At 45.8% G+C, this 20,290-nt stretch overlaps 2 protein-coding genes across 4 annotated transcripts in view; both read right to left on the bottom strand.

The window, feature by feature from the left end:
- The window catches only part of LOC146178762 (calcium and integrin-binding protein 1-like), a 39,102-nt gene extending 37,767 nt beyond the window's left edge, over positions 1-1,335 (bottom strand). The window contains exon 1 of one of the 3 annotated variants that reach the window (XM_084578537.1): positions 750-1,335. The gene's annotated coding sequence lies outside the window, so the exon portion shown is untranslated. The remainder of the gene's footprint in view (positions 1-749) is intronic. The other 2 variants (XM_084578536.1, XM_084578540.1) reach the window with 2 other exon arrangements.
- A 10,413-nt stretch (positions 1,336-11,748) lies between these two features.
- On the bottom strand, positions 11,749-19,867 carry LOC146178761 (uncharacterized). The gene is made up of 2 exons (XM_084578535.1): positions 19,704-19,867; positions 11,749-12,944 (listed from the first exon to the last, which is right to left on the bottom strand). The coding sequence occupies exons 1-2, from the start codon at positions 19,716-19,718 to the stop codon at positions 11,859-11,861; spliced, it is 1,101 nt and encodes a 366-aa protein (XP_084434661.1). The 5' UTR covers positions 19,719-19,867; the 3' UTR covers positions 11,749-11,858.
- Between the last annotated feature and the right edge of the window lie 423 nt (positions 19,868-20,290).

The raw sequence follows: 20,290 nt of genomic DNA, 5'->3' as shown, positions 1-20,290 counted from the left end.
GACCACTAGGCTCGTCCTGTCGCACCGCTTTATTTTAAACGTAGTGTTGACTACTACAACTGGTTTGTAGATCACGAAAATATGTCCAATTTCACTGACCACTACTATGCACAAAAGCAGACCTTGTCTATACTTTTTATTACTTTTTCTTTGGGATTCGTTATTTTGGACGAATTGATATGTGGACAGTTCTACTCGGAAATCAAAGTGTCCAATTTAACGAGGCACGCATCTGCATGTTTAGCACAAGTGTAAATAAGGAACGTTTAATTGCAAGAAAAGAATATGCTTTTTAATCAAGAATTAGCTGTACGTTTACTTCGAAATAGTGTACATAAATGTCGCCAACTACACAAAGAAGGAGGGCTGCGGAGAGTGCGACATTCCGGGCAGCCATAGTCATCGCCGTGTGGCCGAACAATTTGACGCAATCACATCGTTAATTACCGTTGATAACCGGTAACAGATAATAAAAAATATTTGAATTTCCTCAAGCGTTACAGTTTGAAAAAGTAATCAATTGATTAAAAAATTACCCTGATATGTAATTAATTGTAAGTAATCAGTCACGTACAATTTTAAGCTTGTACTAGAGGATAGAAATGTTAGAAACGAATCGCAAAATTTTGCTTAGAATCTTTCCAAACGCTATATTGGTGTCTAGTTTGTACTTTTCGTATATTTATTTGTTTAATTATACATTTGCGTCTTAAATATTCATTTAATAACGCATCTTCTTATCTACTCACCTTACTACAGGAGACACCAACGCGAAGAGTGAACACGGCCCCAGCCACCGCCCCCAGCGGTTTCTATCAGCGCAGTTGACCAGTCATAGCCTTCGATCAGCTGAGCTGTTTCCAGTCGGACGTGCACAGAAGGCGAACGGCTAATTCGACGGCTCCTGTCAGGCACCACAGCACGTTGATCGACGAAAACGCACATTATTCCCGTTCATCATGTCGGCGGCAACGTCCACACTCGCTTGCTCTGCCCGTCGACGCAAAGCTGTGTACCACTTCATACGTCCATGCTTTCAATTACTGTTTTCTGGGCAGCTCCCGCGCACTGCAGTGTAGCAATAACAGAAACTCATTCGCGACATTTTTGAGCCAGTAGTGTCATCTTGCTCCGCGATGTACACGTAGATGCCGAATTACGTCGTCAGCTTACCCGTCACGTCTACGCTGTAGGCGCCAGCTGCTGCACCGATGAGTGTATACGCTAGAGAATGTAGGAAGCCACGAACGTGTCGTGCTGTGTCGCCCTCGCGACATCTACAGGACGCACACGCTTCTTCCGCCGGCACGTTCACCACCGCGCGGTTAATTGCATTTTTTCCGGCCACGCGACACTTGGCGGATGCCCGCTGCCTTTCGTCGCCGTCGCCGTCTAGGCTTGCCACGCTCGCCAGGAAGTGTGTTGTCAGAGGGTTTCACAACGCTTTGCCATTACACCGGTGTGGTAGGCGGCACTACACATGGGCGTGAATAATGGAAAGATTGAGCAATGTGCGATCTACTATGCTCTTCGGCGGGGACACAACTGGGCCTGCGCAGTGGCATGAATGAATTCATTTAATGTTATTTGCGCGTGCGCAGTAGGAGCCTAGTGGAATAGATCTGGGAGATTTTGCTTCTCCTTACCAACCCGACGTAGAGAGATCGACTTGACTTACGCCCAAGCGGACCCTCTCCACATCGTTTTCATGGTTTCGGAGTATCTACTTAACAGAGTATACTGTGGAGCCAGTTGGTCAGACATAGTTAAGCGAAACACGTTGCGTTAAGACAGGACTAGAGAGACGAGGACAGGACAGAGCTACAGAGCTCTGTCCTGTCCTCGTCTCTCTAGTCCTGTCTTAACGCTATGTTTTTCGCCGAACTATTTCAGAGTATCGTGATTTTCGCGGACTCTGCCATCGTAGTAAGAGCATATTAAAGGGAAGAGCTTCAGATGGCTATTGTTCTGAAAGAACAGGAAACACAGGGCAGTGAATGACTGCTTGTGACAAAGGATAACCTGGGAGCGCTTGCAATGTCAGAGGTGTGCAGGTTGGTTTGGTTTGGTTTGGTTTGTGGGGTTTAACGTCCCAAAGCGACTCAAGCTATGAGAGAGGCCGTAGTGGAGGACTCCGGAAATTTCGACCACCTGGGGTTCTTTAACGTGCACTGACATCGCACAGCACACGGGCGCCTTACGCGTGCAGGTATGCGTCCTTCACAGTGATGCTATACCACATATCCCTATAATTGTCGTCAGAAAAGTGCATTTACTTCGGCAGTGCATTTTGCGAGGGGGGATACGCAGAGATCTTGCACTTGCATAGGGGAGCTAAAATTAGATATCCACCACCACACAAAGCCCTAACAAAGGAGGAAGTGACCGGCTGGCGCAGATTACAGACCAACTCCTTTCCTAACCTACACATACTTAATAAAATGTTCCCGACACAATACAGAGCCACCTGCCCTTGGTGCGATGCCACACCTACACTTTATCATATCACGTGGGAATGCGAACGCAACAAAGCATTCCACCAACACGAAGTCCCGAGTGCGGAGCAATGGGAGAGTCGGCTCACCAGCGGCGAGCTCGCGACCCAAAGGGCCTTAGTGCAGCACGCGACTGATGCAGCACGACTCAGTGGAGCCTTGGAATAGGGGCCCACCCTTGCTGACGAGAAGCCTCAAGTCGCCAGCGCCAGAGAAGACGACGGAGACTTCACAACCGCGAAACCATTGAAATATCCAATAAAGTTTTCACTCACTCACTCACTCACTCACTCACTCACTCACTCACTCACTCACTCACTCACTCACTCACTCACTCACTCACTCACTCACTCACTCACTCACTCACTCACTCACTCACTCACTCACTCACTCACTCACTCACTCACTTACTCACGTGTGCGATTGACAGTGACAGTATATCCCAGAAAAGTGTGCAGGTATGCGTTCTTTACTGTGATGCTATATCACATATTCCTATAATGGTCGCCAGAAAGGTACGTGGGGGGTCAAAAAATCCCAGACCGCTACGAACAACCGCAGAGCAGCTGCTCTCCGCTATCGCGAGCTGCGGCGTGCCTTGCCGCGCTCCTGTTGCCAGGGTATGTGCTGAGAGGGCATGAGGCCTCACTCTTTCTCACTCTCATCGATTACGAAGATGGTAAAGACAGTGTGGCGTGCGCGTTCACTTTTCGCTGTGTACGGCTGTGATGCTGCGCTTCCCGGAGCAGACGACAGATTGCAGAAACGAACGCGTGATGCTAGAGGCCGTATTAAGCTAGCATCTGCTTCTCCTTACTTTTCGGCTTCTTGGTGGGCGATATTCTTGCCTTCATTTGCACATAAGCAATTTTGCGACTCTCTAAGCCAGTGTTTTTACTTTTCATGGGCTGTATTACTGGCATTCATTTATTCTTACGGTTATCATGCAACAAAGGGTTAATTTCTCAGAATTTACTACCTTCAAATCTTACCAAAAGATGCATACTGAGCTTACATTTATAACCAGTTTTTATTGCTGCCTTACTGCGAGGTAGCTGTCGCCAGTCCTGTATTAATTAACGAGTTGAGTTACAGTGCTCTAGCACTGTAATTTCTCCAAGAGATGGGAGTTCCAATTCACCTCATCTGTCTCCTCAGGAACCTTTATGAAGGGCAAGAGGCCGCAGTCAGAACTGGGCATGGTCTTACTGATTGGTTTCCGATCGAGAAAGGAGTGAGAAAGGCTGCATACTGTCGCCCTGCATATTTAACCTATATACAGAGTGCATCACGAGGAAGGCCGGTCTGGACGAGTCTTCAGCTGGAGTGAAGATTGCTGGAAAACGTATCAACAACCTTAGATATGCGGATGATACCACTTTAATGGCAGAAAGTGAAGTGGAACTCAAGAGACTTCTGATGCGCGTACAAGAAGAGAGTGAGAAGTTTGGGCTTAAACTGAACATTAAAAAGACGAAGATCATGGCGTCTTGCCCTATCAAGTCCTGGAGCATCAATGGACAAGAAGTGGAAGCTGTGACAGATTTTCTGTTCTTGGGCGCCAAGATTACCTCGGAAGGAGACTGCAGCCATGAAATTAGGAGACGCCTGCTTCTGGGAAAGAGAGCAATGGTTAGCCTTGACCGCCTAGTAAAGAGCAGAGACATTAGTCTGCCAACCAAGATCCGTATAACCCGTGCTATGGTCTTTCCAGTTGTGATGTATGGATGCGAGAGTTGGACTGTGAAAAAGGCTGACCGCCGAAGAATTGACACGTTTGAATTGTGGTGCTGGCGAAGACTCTTAAGAGTTCCTTGGACTGCCAGAAGATCAAATCAGTCGATATTGTCGACCATAAACCCTGACTGCTCATTGGAGGGTCAAATTCTAAAGTTAAAGCTCAGCTACTTTGGTCATCTGATGAGAAGGAGGAGTCGCTGGAGAAAGATTTGATGTTGGGAAAGGTTGAGGGTCGCCGGAGAAGGGGTAGGCAGCGAACGCGATGGTTAGATGGCATTCTCGAGGCATTGCAGATGAAGCTATGTGATGTTAAGAAGATAATGAGAGACCGGAAAGCGTGGCGTGACATGGTCCATAGGGTCACGAAGAGTCGGACACGACTGAACGCCTGAACTGAACTGAGCTGAGCACTGTAATTGAGTGCTTCAGCGCGTATCAACCGAATGAAGTCGCTCGTGTGCTGCGCAGTTAGGACGTTTCGCGGAAAATTCTGCGGATATCTGTTGCATTACTGCGAAGTATGCTCGAAATATCAGGTTTACATCTCCGGCCCTAGCACTAGTCCTTCCGTACTCACGAGACCAAGAAGAGGAGTATTTTGCTATAATGCTAGAAAATCAAGCACTGATCTCTAGGTTTTAGGACAAGCCACACCAGCAACATGACCAGTAAAATTTGCTGAGATTAACCTAGATGCTCGTACACCGTTCCCTCGATATTAGGTGCCGCGCTTCTCTTAGAAGTGCCTATATATATCGTCAATTCAGGAGAGGCGTAAAGATAGAATTTGGGATTACCTGCTTGTGCCAGAATGTGTTTTCTGTTGGCGTTGCCTCAGAGCATACATGGCAGCAATTGAACTACAGTAAATTTAATTACTTTTTTCGGTAATTTGTAATGTAATGAATTACTTTTTCGGGTCGGTAATTTAGTAATGTAATGAATTACTTTTGGTAGTAATTTCGCAGCAAAAGTAGTTATTTCTTTTGAAATTACTTTTACTAAAGTACGCCACTACTCCTTCAATAGACAACAAAGAAAAGTGCCGCGAAAGCAAGAACGACATGCGGCAAGCCGAAGCCAGCGTAGCGGATCGGCAAAAGAAGACAGAATTGAGCAGAACAGTTCGTCTGAGACCTCGTGTTTAGCAGGGTCACTTAGTGCGGCTATTCCATTGCAACCATTCTCCAAGCAGCAGGATACAAGGCGCCAAGAGAATGCCGAAGGGAAAGATAGTGGAAGAAAGCCGTAGTTGAAAACTATTTGGGAGCGCGGCGCAGTGGCGTTCCCTGTTGCGTCGGCTAGGGCCCAGTGGCGCTTGGTTACACTCGTCACCACGGGGCGAGGGAGGATTGGGGTTGGGGAAGATAGGCGGAAAGGTCCACGGCGTGAGCTACCGTGGCTTGAGCCTTACTGAGCAGTGAACACAAGGTGCCGACGTCGATTCTTGGGATTGCAGCAGCAATAAATAACCTAGCTTCTTCGGGCCTTTAAATGGCGGATTCGGGCTAGCAAGAGGCTTGGTTCACCGGCCATTTCACGATCGTTCGACCATGTCTCTGCTTTTTTTTTTCTGTTGTCTTGTTTATGTAATGGCAAGTGCTGTAGGAAAGGGGAAGGGAATAGCTCTCTGGGGCAGAATTTGGCGGGAAAATGAAAGAATATGTGTGCTTCGCGTCTGGAGAACAAGCTGCTGTTTTGTTTACTAGCTTTACTTAGTTTTTACATGGATGGAAACTAGGAAGTAATTTAAAAGTAATTGCATTATCAGTAGAAGTAATTGTAATGTAATTTCATTACTTTTTGGGAGCAGTAATGAGTAATGTAATTTAATTACTTTTCTGCTATTTTCAGCAAAGTAATTAGTAATGTAATTTAATTCCTTTTCAAAAGTAATTTTGCCATGTATGCCTCAGAGCTGTCCCCATCTCGATGTTCAAACGTGTTCCATGATCAGCAACAGGAGCAACTCATATCTCACTTAGACAGTTTACGCGTATCGACTATACACGCACGGCCGCTCTGTAATTGAGCGGCATTGTACGCAGCAGTGTTTTTATGGATGCGAAAACCTTTCTTCAAGGTGCATAAAATAATTTGTGTGTAAAATTCAACAAAGCTTAGCCACTTCTGAATTAAAAGAAAAACAACATTTCATTCTATATTGTTTCGAAGGATTCCTTGTTTTCAAGCTGAGGATAGTATACCCCGTGTTATAGATAACATTTTCTAAAATTCCTAAAGAGAAGAAACTTTAAAAAAAATGTAATCTTTTGAGGATGAGTCTCAACCACGATGGACTGCACGCAGTCGGAAAAGCAAATAGGCTCGATAACTAAGTAAATATTACTTTGTTTTGTTGTTTGCACATTCTGGCGACTAACGTAAATGGGAAGAATGAAGCCATGACCAATAGAGTGTTGTATCAGTTGTTTTCAGCTCGTAAGTTCTAGTGCTCGGGGTACAACTTTGGGTTTGCTTGGCACCGGGGTACAACATTGAATCAAAAACGTGGAATGTAGCTGCATAGGTAACACGGTTGGCTATTCAACACGGTGGAAATGAGACAGGAACTTAAAAAGGGATAAACAAAGAGGAAACAAGTCACAGACCCAATTGTTACGCCCTCGAGAACGCAAGCAGTGCTCCGCAGGCCTTCAACATGGCCGATTCCTGTGGTCATGATAAAAGCATACTATTCTTCGTCTTTTGATGACGGTTGAGCGGATAAAGGGCAACACACATCATATGTGTTTACCGCTGAATGCAGGGTATTCGTGACGCAGATATCATCATCATCATCAGCCTGATTATGCCCACTGCAGGGCGAAGGCCTCTCCCATATTTCTCCAAATAACCCAGTTCTGTGCTAGCTGCATCCACTTGACCCCTGCGAACTTCTTAACCTCATCCGCCCACCTCTTTCTGCCGCCCCCTGCTACGCTTTCTTTCCCTTGGAATCCAGTTTGTTACCCTAAGCGACCATCGGTTATCCTCTCTTCGCACTACATGTCCTTCCCATGCCCATTTCGTCTTCTTAATTACCACTAGAATGTCAGTAATATGAGTTATTTCTATGACCCACTCTGCACGCTTCCTATCTCTTAATGTTACCCCTATCATTTTTCGTCGCTGATATTGTCGTGTCTTAATACAACCGTATATTACGCATTCTAGTGGAATATTTGACATTCTAGTGGAAATCAAGAAGAAGAAATGGGCACGGGCAGGACATGTAGCGCGAAGAGAAGAGAACCGATGGTCGCTTAGGGTAACAAACTGGATTCCAAGGGAAGGAAAGCGTAGCAGGGGACGGCAGAAAGTTAGGTGGGCGGATGAGGTTAAGAAGTTCACAGGGGTCAAGTGGATGCAGCTAGCACAGAACCGGGTTAATTGGAGAAATATGGGAAAGGTCTTCGCCTTGCAGTGAGTATAGTCAGGGTGACGATGATGATATTTCGCAAACAAGGCTGTCTCCGTGCCGATTCGCAATGAGTATTCCACGGTAAAACCAACACCGACACAAAGACCGCTGACTATTTTGCTTCACATCTTGATATAGGCTAATTGAAAATCAACACACGTACACATCACAAAACAAGCGGTGAGCGACGATTCATGGCGCTAAGATTTCCCATGTCCCTTTCCACGCTGATCGCTGGGAGTCACTATATCCACTGGGGAAGGAAACATCGTCCTGAACATATGGTTCGTTTTTGTTTAACTATTCCCGCTTTCATCACATGTATTTTGCTCCTCAGTACAGAAGTACCAGTTCAGAAGTGAAACAAGTTCTATGCCAGGGCCGCCGTGCGAGTATAGTAGAGACGTGTGAACTGTCCACGTGCGATATGAGTCGCTCCTAATGTTGACCAGAATACAACAAGCTTAAACGAACGCCGAGATGATGACAGCCATGAGGCAACGCCACCGAAAGCACATCCTGGCACAAGTCGGTAATCCCACATTCTATCTTTACGCATCTCCGGAGGTGACGATATATATTGGCGCCTCTAAGAGAGGCGTGGCACTTAATCTCGAGGTAACAGCGTACTAGCATCTCAATTAATCTCAGGAGCTTTTACTGGCCATGCAACGGCTTGTCTTAAAGCCTAGACGTCAGTACTTGTTTTCTGGCATTATAACAAAATACTCCTCTTCTTGGTCTTGTGAGCGCGGAAGGACGAGTGCTAGGGCCGGACATGTAAACCTGATATGTGGAGAATACTCCGTAGTAATGCAACAAAACCCGTAGAGTTTTCCGCAACACATCCGAACTGCGATAAACACGAGCGAATTCATTCGGTTTATCCGCGCTGAAGCACTAAACCCATTAATATAATACTCACGGAAGCTACCTCGCAGTAAGGCACCAATAAAAACCAGTTAGAAATGAAAGCTAAGTAGGCTTCCTTTGCTACGATTTGAATGTAGTAAATTCTCAGAAAATAAGAGAATAAGATAACAATTCCAGTATTACAGCACATGAAACAGCAAAGCACTGGCTAAGAGTGCCGCAAAAGTGCTGATCTGAAAATAAAGGCGTGACATCGTCCACCGAGAAGCCGAAAAGTAGGGAGAAGCAGACGCTAACTTAATATGGCCGCTAGCATTGCGCGTTCCTTTCTGCAATCAATCGTCTGCTTCAGGAAGCGCTGCATCACAGCTGTATACAGCCGTGTTTACATGAAGGCGACAGTAGCGCATCGCATCGCATTTCGTAGCGCCTCACGGTAATGCGATGCGACAGCGTTTACATCCAGCGCATCACCTCTAGCGCGGTGGTGGCGGCATGCGGTGTCGCATATCGAAAGCACTAGTAGCACCAGGTTATAAATTTCTTCAATTCATTTAATATTTATTTTATACACATCAGAATAAAAGGAAAGCTGTAAAAAATACCAAAACAGCATACGAAGCGAAAAATAAATACTTCTCCTTTGTTTATTCAACCCGTAGGTATTTGAATATCCCGCGCTCACTGTCCAGGAAGCCCAACAACGCTTACTAAGCCTATCACCTGCCCGATTCCAGAAGCTATCCTAAAATTTGAGGCGTTTTGTCGCCAGAAATGCGCGGCCCGGGCATCTTCAGACAGATAAAAAGCTTCGTTCACCACTCGCTTGCAGCGAACGCGAGACACAGTGGAGCGGCAACGACGAATTTGTGGTGAGGCGAGCGGCCGCCGCTTCGCCGGACGCCGCCATCTTGTCCGTAATGCAATGCGACCGCGTTTACATCCTCGGAGCAAGTCGACTTACCCCTCTCAATCCAGCCCCGCCTGGTGCATTAATGCGATGCGCTTTCCTAGCGCATTACCCCTGTTTACTTGAATGCGATGCGCTAGGAACCGGGTACGATGCGATGCGCTAGCTGTCGCATCCACGTAAACACGGCTTACGAAGCTCGAACAGCGAAACGTGAACGCACACGCCGCACTATCTCTTTACCATTTTCGTTATCGAGGAAAGCGAGAAAGAGTGAGGCCTCACTCCCTCTCAGCACATACCCTGGAAACCCGAGCGCGGCGAGGCACGCGTGCGGTAACAGCGCCGCGATTCTCTTCAGAGCGGTCTGGGACTTTTTTTCCCGCCCTGTATATCTGCTTCGGCAGTGCGTTTCATGTGGGCGATTGACAATGACAATATATTGTCTTGAATATACTGTCCAGTATATTCTAGGAACTATAATGACGGGAAGGTTCTCTTCGAACGGCTTTTTGTGGATCATTTTCCTTCGTGTGCACGTTAGCTGCGTCAACACAGAGCCTAAGATGTTGGCTACTGCCGCACATTAGCGTTGTTCTTCAGTTTGGCCCACTGCCTCTTATCACCTTGCAATACAATTGGCATCGGAGAAGAATGCACTCGGCTGCGTACACGTTTCGAATAAGACGGAAGGCCTGGAATAAAATAACGAAACCATCTGAGGCGTAGAATTCAGCTGTGGTTGCCAGCGACGCCAATGCTACAAAAGCAGATTGGAATAGGTAGACCTCAAAATTATAATCGAAACGGCACTCACTAACTGTATTGACCTTCCCAGTGTTTCCCCATCTCAATGACACCTGCACAACAGTGGTTTTGATGTTTGGATTGTTTCTTCGATTGGAAATTCTTTTCAGGGCCTTCAGGCATTTGGTTCAGGGTTCAAGCCTCCCTTCCAGGCATTTGCGTTAGATAACTGGATAAGTGTCGTCGCCTTATGACATTGTATATTCATTGTGTATTGTATGACATTGGAGCGTACGTTTATTATTACAAAATAGCGAGTGCAACCCAGCAGGTACTTCAATGCAGGGCCGGGGGGAGGAGGGGGTACGAAAGTAATGAAAAGTAATGAGAACACGAGTATAGAGATGATGACAACTTTCTTGTTCCACCAGATGAGGCCCTCATTTCCGCCCCCGGCACGTAGGCCTAAGGGACGGGAGCAGAGACCTCCGCGATCGGAAGCAGGCAAAGAGGTCTTGGATCTTCGCGGCTTCTTCCGCCACGCGGATGGCTTGTTGCTGTGGGGCAGGGACCTCGCTCCGCAGCAGGGAATCATTGCGCTGTATCGTGCACATAATGTCGACCTTGCGGTAGAATCCACCTGTGCACACCGTACCGACGTATATCACTTGCAGGGCTCAAAATAAACTTATGTAAATAGCTCAAACAAGAACAGGCATTTTAAAATATGGTATGCTTAATAAATGATGTGCGCCCGCAGTAGTGCTGCAAATCTGCATAAAATGCATTTACTTGAATACTATCTGAGCGACAGCTCAAACGTACTTGAATGTTTAATAATGTAAAAAAAATCATGCGCTTGATCATCTGAAGGCCGTTTGAGCTTAGTATTACAAAACATATATGACCCGGGTTAGTAAGAAAAAAAAAGGCACTACCAGATAATGTTCCTATTTTCGCTAACGAACAGAAGAACAGAAAACTGAGCGAATTGTTCCATAATAAATAACTAAAGAACAGAGCCGCGAGGACTGACACGAGGGCACTCGAGAAGAAAAGAGAAAAACGCTAACAACTGAAGGTTTATTGAAAAAACAGGTATTAGTAGACTCGCCAACAACCAGAACGGATGGGCCCTCAACCACAAATAGAAGTGGTTGGGGGGCGCATGCGTGCTGGTTGTTGCTGAGCGTCTTAAATACCTGTATTTTTTTTTTTCAATAAACCTTCACTTGTTAGTCAGCGCTTTACCATTTTCTTCTCTCTAAACACTAGACAATATTGTGATTAATTTTACACTTATGAACTTCATCAACTAGCCCAAACTTGTGCTTTGTTGCAGAGATAGTGTCTATTTGCTCTTGACATTAGCGGACACCTGTTTCTGTGAGCCGGTTTGTGAGAAAAAAAAAAAAAAAACAAGTAAGGACACAACATAATAAAATGGATTCTGCGACGCTTTTTAATTTTGCAGTCATCTATATAGTCCTGCGCAAAGTTTAGGAAGTACTAACGACCATAACAGGATGTTTTAATAACTAAAATGGTTAATAGCAAAAAAAAAAAAAATAGCTAGTGAAAGGGACGTTATCACCAATGGGCACTTATACATGGGAGTGATACGAGACCGCCAGTGAGCTAAACTATGCGGGCGACAATGCACACGACTTTAGCGCTCTTTGTCGATCAGCTTTATGAAATATAACTCGAAGCGCAGTTCACCGTCGAAGAGGAAGCCTTTGTTTATAAGGTTATAAATGTTTGTGGAAAAAGCGGCATGGGAACCTGATGAGTTTTTATTCTCCAATCGCATGTAACAGCGCTCGTAAGAGTCATTACGCAGAACTGTTAGTTTAGGTATCCCCGATGGCAGTCGAGCAGCAGGAAGTAGAGGGAACCAATCCAAAACGACACCGAGCTTATTTTGAAAGCAGTCAGTTTTGAAGGTAATCTTGAGAAACCTATCCCTCCGGTCCCATATAATGTGCTTCGCCCAAATCTTGTACAAGTCTTTCTTCCAACCAGTCAATACGTCTTGAGCGTTGCTGAGCTTGAAAATATGCGACGGACCAGCTACAGACTCTGACAGATATTCGATGTCTTCGAGCAACTGAATCGTAACGGGGATGCTTTGGGTCCCAACTGGCTGAGCGATACTCCGCAGTTGTTCCAGAGCATTGAGCGAATGTTTCGCCAACATTTCCAGACGGCGAAGAATAAGCATCTTCTCTGTTCGCCATGGTAACATAGCTCCGGAAGATCCGTATCCGCAGGCACCGCCTTCAGCCTCTTCCGGGGAACCTTCTTGAGGCAAGCTATTTTTCGCAGGAGCAAATGACACAGTACTTGCGATACGTGTCACCTCCTCCTTTACATCATTGGTTAACTGAGTAACCAAACGCATGGTTTCCTTCAAACTCATCGAATCGTGTTTGCTCTGCTCAGCGAGTAGGTTCACCTGACTCTGAAGAGCAGGCAGCTGGTCGTGGAGCGGGTCTCTTACTAGAGCCTTCAGCTCTTCCACAGCTGCTCTGACGTCACGCCGAGTGAATATGCCGTCGTTGTATGCAGAGGATAGCGGTGCTCCGCCACTGCACCCAGCCAGGTAGTGCGTCACCAGATCGCTGTGCAGAACTGGCACAGCGCACTGTTGGCACTCGACAGTGTGGAATTCGCATTCAGTCTCGTGGTGCCTCAAGACGACGTCCAAGGTTCCCACGAACTCGCAGCCACGTGATTGGTTCCAGCAGTGAGCCTGGGGGGAAAATATCGAGGTAATTGATTGTAGTGCGGAACGGCCCAATTAAAATAAACTTCGTTATTTATGCACAACTGCTATATTTAGCCTAAATACATAACTTGGAACAGATTTATGGCCCGAAGTTTGTTTTATAGTAGTTATTTGATTACCTGCATAGTGGTTATAATTTATCGTCCCAGTAAAGTCATGATGTGGATATTGAAAAACAAAACACTCACAGGTTTTTATGTGCCTCTGCAAATCGCTTCTAAGTGCAATTAATAAATACATTTGTTTGTTCTCAGTACTTGAGAAAATAACCGCGAAACGAGGCATGCATACCTACATGTACTATGTACACAATTCTTTCAATAGCACCTCGACAAACTATCTTCTCGTATGCATCAGAAATAGATAGGTTTATGGAAATCCTCACCACTCAAGGACTCGTGTAAAAAAAAAAACACCATCATCATGACCATCAGTGTCTTTACCAACTGCAGGACAGAGGCATCTCGCATATTCCTGCCTGCGCTAGACACATCCACTTGACCAACCCAAACCTCTTAATCTCATCTGCCCACATGGCTTTCCGCCGCCTTTCTTAACCTTGTCTTTCTTTGTAATAGAATCTGTTTCTCTTAGCAACAATTGATCATATTGCCTTCGTATTATTCTCCTTATTCATTTCCCCTAGAATCTTATGACATATATGCCCTGCATCGTGGGACGTAGAAGACAACGATCAGAAGCAGTGACACAGAAGACGATAAAGTGGCAGCAACGTTTAGTGCTAGAAGAAGGTTAACGCTGCTGTGATTCTGTGCTTTGTGTACTGCGTCATCCTGGACTAACGTTCGTGCACTAACCTTGCCACGTATCAATATCATCAAATCACGTTTCTTCCTTTGCCTACTCTGCGCGCTGATCTAAGAATGATTGCAAAACGCGGTTCGTCTCAATCTCATCGTCCTAGTAATTTATATTTTGTTCCGCAACTGCGGCCGCTACGTTTCGTAAGCACGCGAAGACTAACCACTTTCAGCGCCCCGTTATCTTTTGCAGACTACTGTCATTTTCCGAGGATGTCGAGCTTTCTCTGCATATAATTGGTTGCATACTATCAGTTAGGTTCATCATTTTGCTTTGCCTGTCTAAGCAATTATTCATTCTTTGAAATTTCTTCCCTGAGTTCCTCAGCAATGCAGGGTTTTCAGCAGTTCACGCATTTACTGAATTATTCTCCATCTGTTGTAAGAGTCCGCAGCCCAGCTTTTTAGGTATTTCGGGAGAGATCGTGTCTGCTAGCCTGATAGGTTTCCTTATGGCAATTTTATAACTCTTTACGGAGTACTATGGTTACTGTGCAGCCACTACTGATATCTAGCAGTACTTTCGCAAATGGCGTATCTACATCTCGATTTCGCAATGTCGGCATGAAGGTTTTTGACTTCACCGAGTCGAATGCTTTCCTTTAATTCATGAATGTTTTAGAGGGGCTGGTTATAATTACAGCATTTGTCTATCGCTTGCTCGAGGGCTTGGACATGAAGTTGTGTAGAGAGGTGTTTGCGGATGCCAGCCTGATCTTATTCAAGTACAAGGCTGCCTTGACTGTATGACCTACTACTATTGCCATAGTAAATATTTTGTACGAACGGTTTGAAAGCTTACCGGTCTTTGACGTCCGATTTCTCGTAGATAATGTTAGTGGTCTCCCAAAATTCTCACCACTCACCTCGGCGTTGCGTATTCAGGGAGACAGTTTTTTTTTTTTTTTCTAGCTCATTCTCTCCACCGCCCTTCAACAAATCTACTTATCTGCGGCGTTAAAACTGTTTTACCAGTTTTCATTATTTCAAATGCTCATTAACCGCGGAATCTGATTGCTCTGCATTGCTGCTACTCTCATCAGCGTCCTCAATACTTCGCGTACTAGATAGATAAGTGTAGAACTTTCAGATACTTTGACTATTTATCTATACTTGTAGCGACACCGGCCACCTTCTTTCATAGTGCACACACCTGAGTACCATGTATGCCTTGTTTCCTCTTTGCTGCTCTTTACCGTCGTTCCTCAAATCAGGCGCAATTCTCTCTCTAATACCTTCCTTATCTCGGATACTCTAGGCTTATTGATTAGCTTTGATAGTGTTGCTAGTTCTATCCATACCGTTGTGTTGTATGTTTTTATGCTCAGACTGTCTTAATCACTTGTTTCTTCTTCGTTGACAGTTAACCGAAATCCAGTCCAACTGATCAACCACCTAATTCTACTTCAGAAACGGTATATTCACACGAATGATTGTGTGAAATTATCATGTGTGAAATTACATAAAAAAATCACATGTGTGCAATTACCGTTTCTTGCTTCTACACCAAGGTCCCCTTCCTGGGCTGAATTCGAATATCTGTTCTGCACAGAGGTCCTGAATGTCTATTTTTCCTGTTACGGCCAATTGTCTTCGACTACATTTTTTCATAGATGTTTCCTTTGTTCTAAAATTTAGACTAATTCGACACCGACCAGGTTAACACTCGGAACATTTGTTGTATATTCGGTGTCAAATGAGCTAGTTTTGGGAAACTCGAGACGACATGACAAATGGAGCCAAACGCAAACCTAAATGTTATATAACATTTAGGATTCCGCGCTCCCTCGGTTTTTTTTTTTCTTCTTCTTCTGTGGCTAAAAGTAACCTCGTATAGTCGCGGCGGGAAGCAGGTTTTCTTCTCGTCGCCTCGTCAGCGCCCGCTCGCGGCACACTTGCCGCATGGATACACGCGCATGAACATGCATTCATAAGCAGCCGCTCGACCGGCGTTCAAGACGGCGAAACTGCGCGGAAACAAGTACGTACAGTCGTGAGCAAAAGTGTAATACAACACTCAGCTAAGGACAGAGCTCGGGAAAACTGCATCGAAATGCCATCTAGCGACAGTGTAAGGGACAGCGACATTGACACATGCATGTGGATAAAATAAAACACTGCCACTATTGTCTCGATCTTAGATAGCTGTTGCAAGATGAAGTTGGCTTGGGTTTTCTCGAACTCTGCCACCGGCTGGGTATTGTATACAATTTTTGCTCACGACTGTACTATCATGAGCAATATGAGCAAGAACACACGAGCGCGAGGCAGATAGCCTCGAAAACCACTTGCGGCGATACGGTGCGGCCGCTGTGGGAAACAAAAGGGAAAGGGCGCTGCGGTTCCGTTAACTGTTGTCACTCCCGCCTTACTAGCATTACTGCGAAACAGCAGCTGATTGCGAGGCACCGGCCGCTAGCGATGATAAGGTGGTTTTGAAGCGCAGATTGTGAACCGTGGTATCTGTAGTTCTGCGCCAGATACCGCTGTTTACCTTTTCGTTTCTTACTTTTTCTTTCTGGATGTGTGGCAAGCATGCTGCAATGAGCTTTTTCTGGTCGACGTTTTTTTAATGGCCTATGATATAGCCAGTCACACGCAAACGTTCAAATCCGCGAAGAACGTAAAAATGCCTCATCACTTCCGACAGGGTGTCTTGCAATCAGCTGCCGTTTCGCAGTAATGCTAGTAAGGCGGGAGTGACAACAGTTAACGGCTCCCTTTCCACTGTTTTCCACAGCGGCCGCACCGTATCGCCCCAAGTGGGTTTCGAGGCTATCTGTCACGCGCTCGTGTGTTCTTGCTCATATTGCTCATGATAGTACGTCTCGGGGTACCCGCTTCGGCTCAAGCGTTTTTGTCCCAGACACAAGTTAGCCGCGGTTTTACTCCGTATAAAACAATCAACACATGTGAAAGCACTGGTAATTGCTATAGTTTGGCACGGTTAAAAGAAGTTACTTTTATTTGCACTCCACGGTTCCTTTAGTAAATTGTCCTAATTTTATTGCATGGAGTGTGTGGTTCATTTAATACAATAACTAATATATTGTGCAGTGTTCTTTTATACTATCGTTCTGAATTGATTGCGTTCCCCAAAGATGTAAGCCTAAAGCTGTGCAGTGATCTGTTAAGTTATTTAGATTACTCATTTCTCTTTGTGATACATTTTACAACCTTTATTAAGCTCATAAACGTATCCTTATGACTCATGCACTGTGACACCTTGCTCATGTTGTCTACAAAAAAATATTTTGTATAATGTAATTGCGAAAGTAACGGCAAATGATTTTGAATGATGGGATATCGCGCTATTCTTGTGACCTCACACACCAACTGAATGATCCCGAATGAGATGGACGTTCAGTATCATACAGGGCATATGATATCAACGACATTTATATGAGAACTGAATGACACGAGTGACATAGGATGTTGTATGACTGACGATATCAGAAAACTTATATGATCTCAAGCAGAAATCATTCGACTTTTGTATGAGATCGCACAAAATATCATCTTTATCGTACATATATCGTTCAGACCACACACACATCAATCAGCTATCACTCATTTCTCGTACATTTCTCATACAATTATATATGCTTTCTCCCAGGTGACTTGCGTACTGCAACTTTACGCGCCGTGGTTCCGGCACAAAGATATGGAAAAGCTTGTGAACCATTTCAAACCCACATATCTCCATTCTAGATTTGAAAATCATCTGTTAGTGCATTGAGTAGGCTGTTTGGTCTGTGGGGTTTAACATCCCTAAGCGACTCAGGCTATGAGAGACACCGTAGTGAAGGAGCCCGGAAATTTCGACCACCTGGGGTTCTTTACCGTGCATTGACATCGCACAGCACACATGCGCCACTTCGTTTCGCCACCATCGAAACGCAGCCACCGAGGCCGGCATTCGATCCCGCTTCCTTTGGCACAGTAGTCGAGCACCGTAACCGCTGCACCACCCCGGCGGGGCCTTGAATAGGCTGTGTATAATTATGATCAATGATTGATTCTAATAAAGTATTTCATTTGCTTGGGGCTACGTTTTGGTCTGAGTAAAAAACTATAATGACACCTTCATCACGCTTAGCCATTAGGCGCACATGATCATTTCTCAATCACGTAACACTTCATTTCAGGGCAACACCGTCTCGAAACCTAGCATATTCGTCCTAGAAACGAACCAGAGCTCACCGTGCCTACTATCACATGAGTGTCTGTTTTCCGCCGTTACCGAGCAGAGCGAATAGTGTCATCGCTCAACAAAGCCGGGCTTTGCACACGTGAAAACGCAACCTGCCTATCATACACGCCTAGGTTTTATCATCCAAAGAGCGAGAGTGAGGGTACGAAGCTACGTCATAATGCTGTACACTCGGAGCTGCCAGCACCGCAGGCGCCAGCGAAGGCAGTGCCGCAACACGGCGGCGCGCCTGCTCCGGCAGGCTTCGGAGCAGCCTGGTTAAGTTTGGCAAAAATGGTACAATCACACGAACGATAACCGCTATCGCGTGATACCCTTAAAGGGCGAAGCCTAAGTGTCCCCTTAGTTTTTTGCCCTCTTACGTTGCGCGAAGGAAGCACCAAAACTGAAAATTATGACCAGCAGGATAAAAGCACATCGAGATTCACATTAAACAACTTTGCCACTGCTCCAAGCAAGCGGAAATGTAAGTATAGTTGCCCTGTCGTCGTTGAAGATAAGGAGCTGTGTACTGATAGTAAACATGCAAGGTATATAGGTATTCTAAAGAAGAGTGCAAATTCACGGCACCAGCTACAAAGGATTGCTGAGCGTGGTTTGCAGTGGAAGGACTCTTCCACATTAAGCATTGCGCTCCGAAGGCGCGAATTCGGAAGCCACATATGCTTCAAACGTACATACGTTTTTTTTTTTATTATTATTCGAGGAAAGATAACGGAACCATGTTTGTGCGGCGGCTCAAAAAAATTCTGCATTTCCATTATGCGGCCTTATTGCTTACATCGGCCTGCTTACACTCGTACGCACAGAACGCGGGATAGCGACGGAAACCGTACAGCCACCGTTCGGCCCAGTACACGCTTCTCTGGGGGGGGGGGGGGGGGGGGGGGGGGGGGGGGCAGGCTCATTTTTTTTTTTTTTTTTTTTTTGGCAAATAGGGCCATTGTTTCGAATGCGTTCACGGCTACGCTTCGTCGGAGGCGTAACGCGGAAAGCCATGTGTTCTGGGAGTCGCCGGCTGCGCGTTAAGAACAGGTCGACTAAACGATGCTACACGATTTTTTGGGGAAATGGCCAGAGAGACACGTGTTATGTAATGGCATTTTCTCAAGCTCATATTTCTATGTGGATGGCAGGAAACCACTGCTCACGACGCATACATTGTTGAAGGGGGGGGGGGGGGGGTATATACTCGCAGCATAAATATGCACGGCCGAATTTCAGAACTCTTAAGATCCACAGAAAATGATTCATTCGTTTCTTGCCATCACGTGACATAAGACAGGCCCGCAACTGCAGCAGCCACAATACGAATAAACCTGCATTTGTTATGGCCGTGTTCTTAAAAGCGAAGAGAAAGTAGAAGCGGCCAGTAAGGCTGAAGCAGCAGAAGATGAGTTACCATTCGTGTTCCCACGATACAGAGCAGATTTGCCGTGCTACCAGGCGGCGGAATTCACTCCGCCAATAACTGAATGACATCCACGCTCCCCAAATGGCTACACGTCACCTTGCGCACTACTTTCGGTTTCTTTTCCCAGCTTTTGTTTTCTACCCTTCTCCTCAGAAAAAGTAAAAATTAGAAAATCTCTCCCTCTCATCGCAACCTGTCAACGATGTTTCAGGAGCATGGAAGGAAATGTGTTTTCATCAGGTTGTTCTAATGCTCTCAGAAGAAAAACAAATTACCTTTAAGCATTTCATCTTCCTCTAGGAAAAAGGATTCCAGGAACACTCTTCTTCGGCGAAGGCCTCACGGTCCAGAGGACAAATTCCACCGCCATCTTGTGTGCTGGCTGAGTAGCAGGACTCACAGAGGAAATGCTCGCACGGAAGAGTTACCGTCTTCTTGGGTATCACGTGACAGAGGCCACAGATGCGGATGGCGGGGACTGCCTCGGCGAACCGCGTCGGCCGCCAATTGACGCCAGGGAGGTGGTCTCGTAACTGGTGCAGCGTCCTTAGCGCCAGATCTGGCATGGCGGCGTTCTCGGCTGCCACTCTCGCACTGCTGCGAAATGATAGCTGTCGTTTCCGCCTGCTTGACAGTATAAGGAACCTGCACTGGCTAGGCGGCGCTGCATTTGTTTCGCATCGCGCCTAAAAAGAGTTGCTGTTAGCCGCTTGGTTCGCGATAAACGACCGAGCATATTCATCGCTGTTATAGATACGTATGTGACAGATAACGTCCTTGCCTAGGCGCTCTCGACGTAGTCCAGTTATCTGACGCGTTATGCAATGCTTCGACAGAGCGTGCTACCTGACCCCTGTAAGCT

The sequence above is a fragment of the Amblyomma maculatum genome, chromosome 9 (assembly GCF_055883805.1).
Source record: "Amblyomma maculatum isolate TAMU_Amacu chromosome 9, ASM5588380v1, whole genome shotgun sequence".
Taxonomy (NCBI): domain Eukaryota; kingdom Metazoa; phylum Arthropoda; class Arachnida; order Ixodida; family Ixodidae; genus Amblyomma; species Amblyomma maculatum.
The sequence above is the reverse complement of the archived record's forward strand: the minus strand, read 5'-3'. Positions and strand labels throughout refer to the sequence as shown.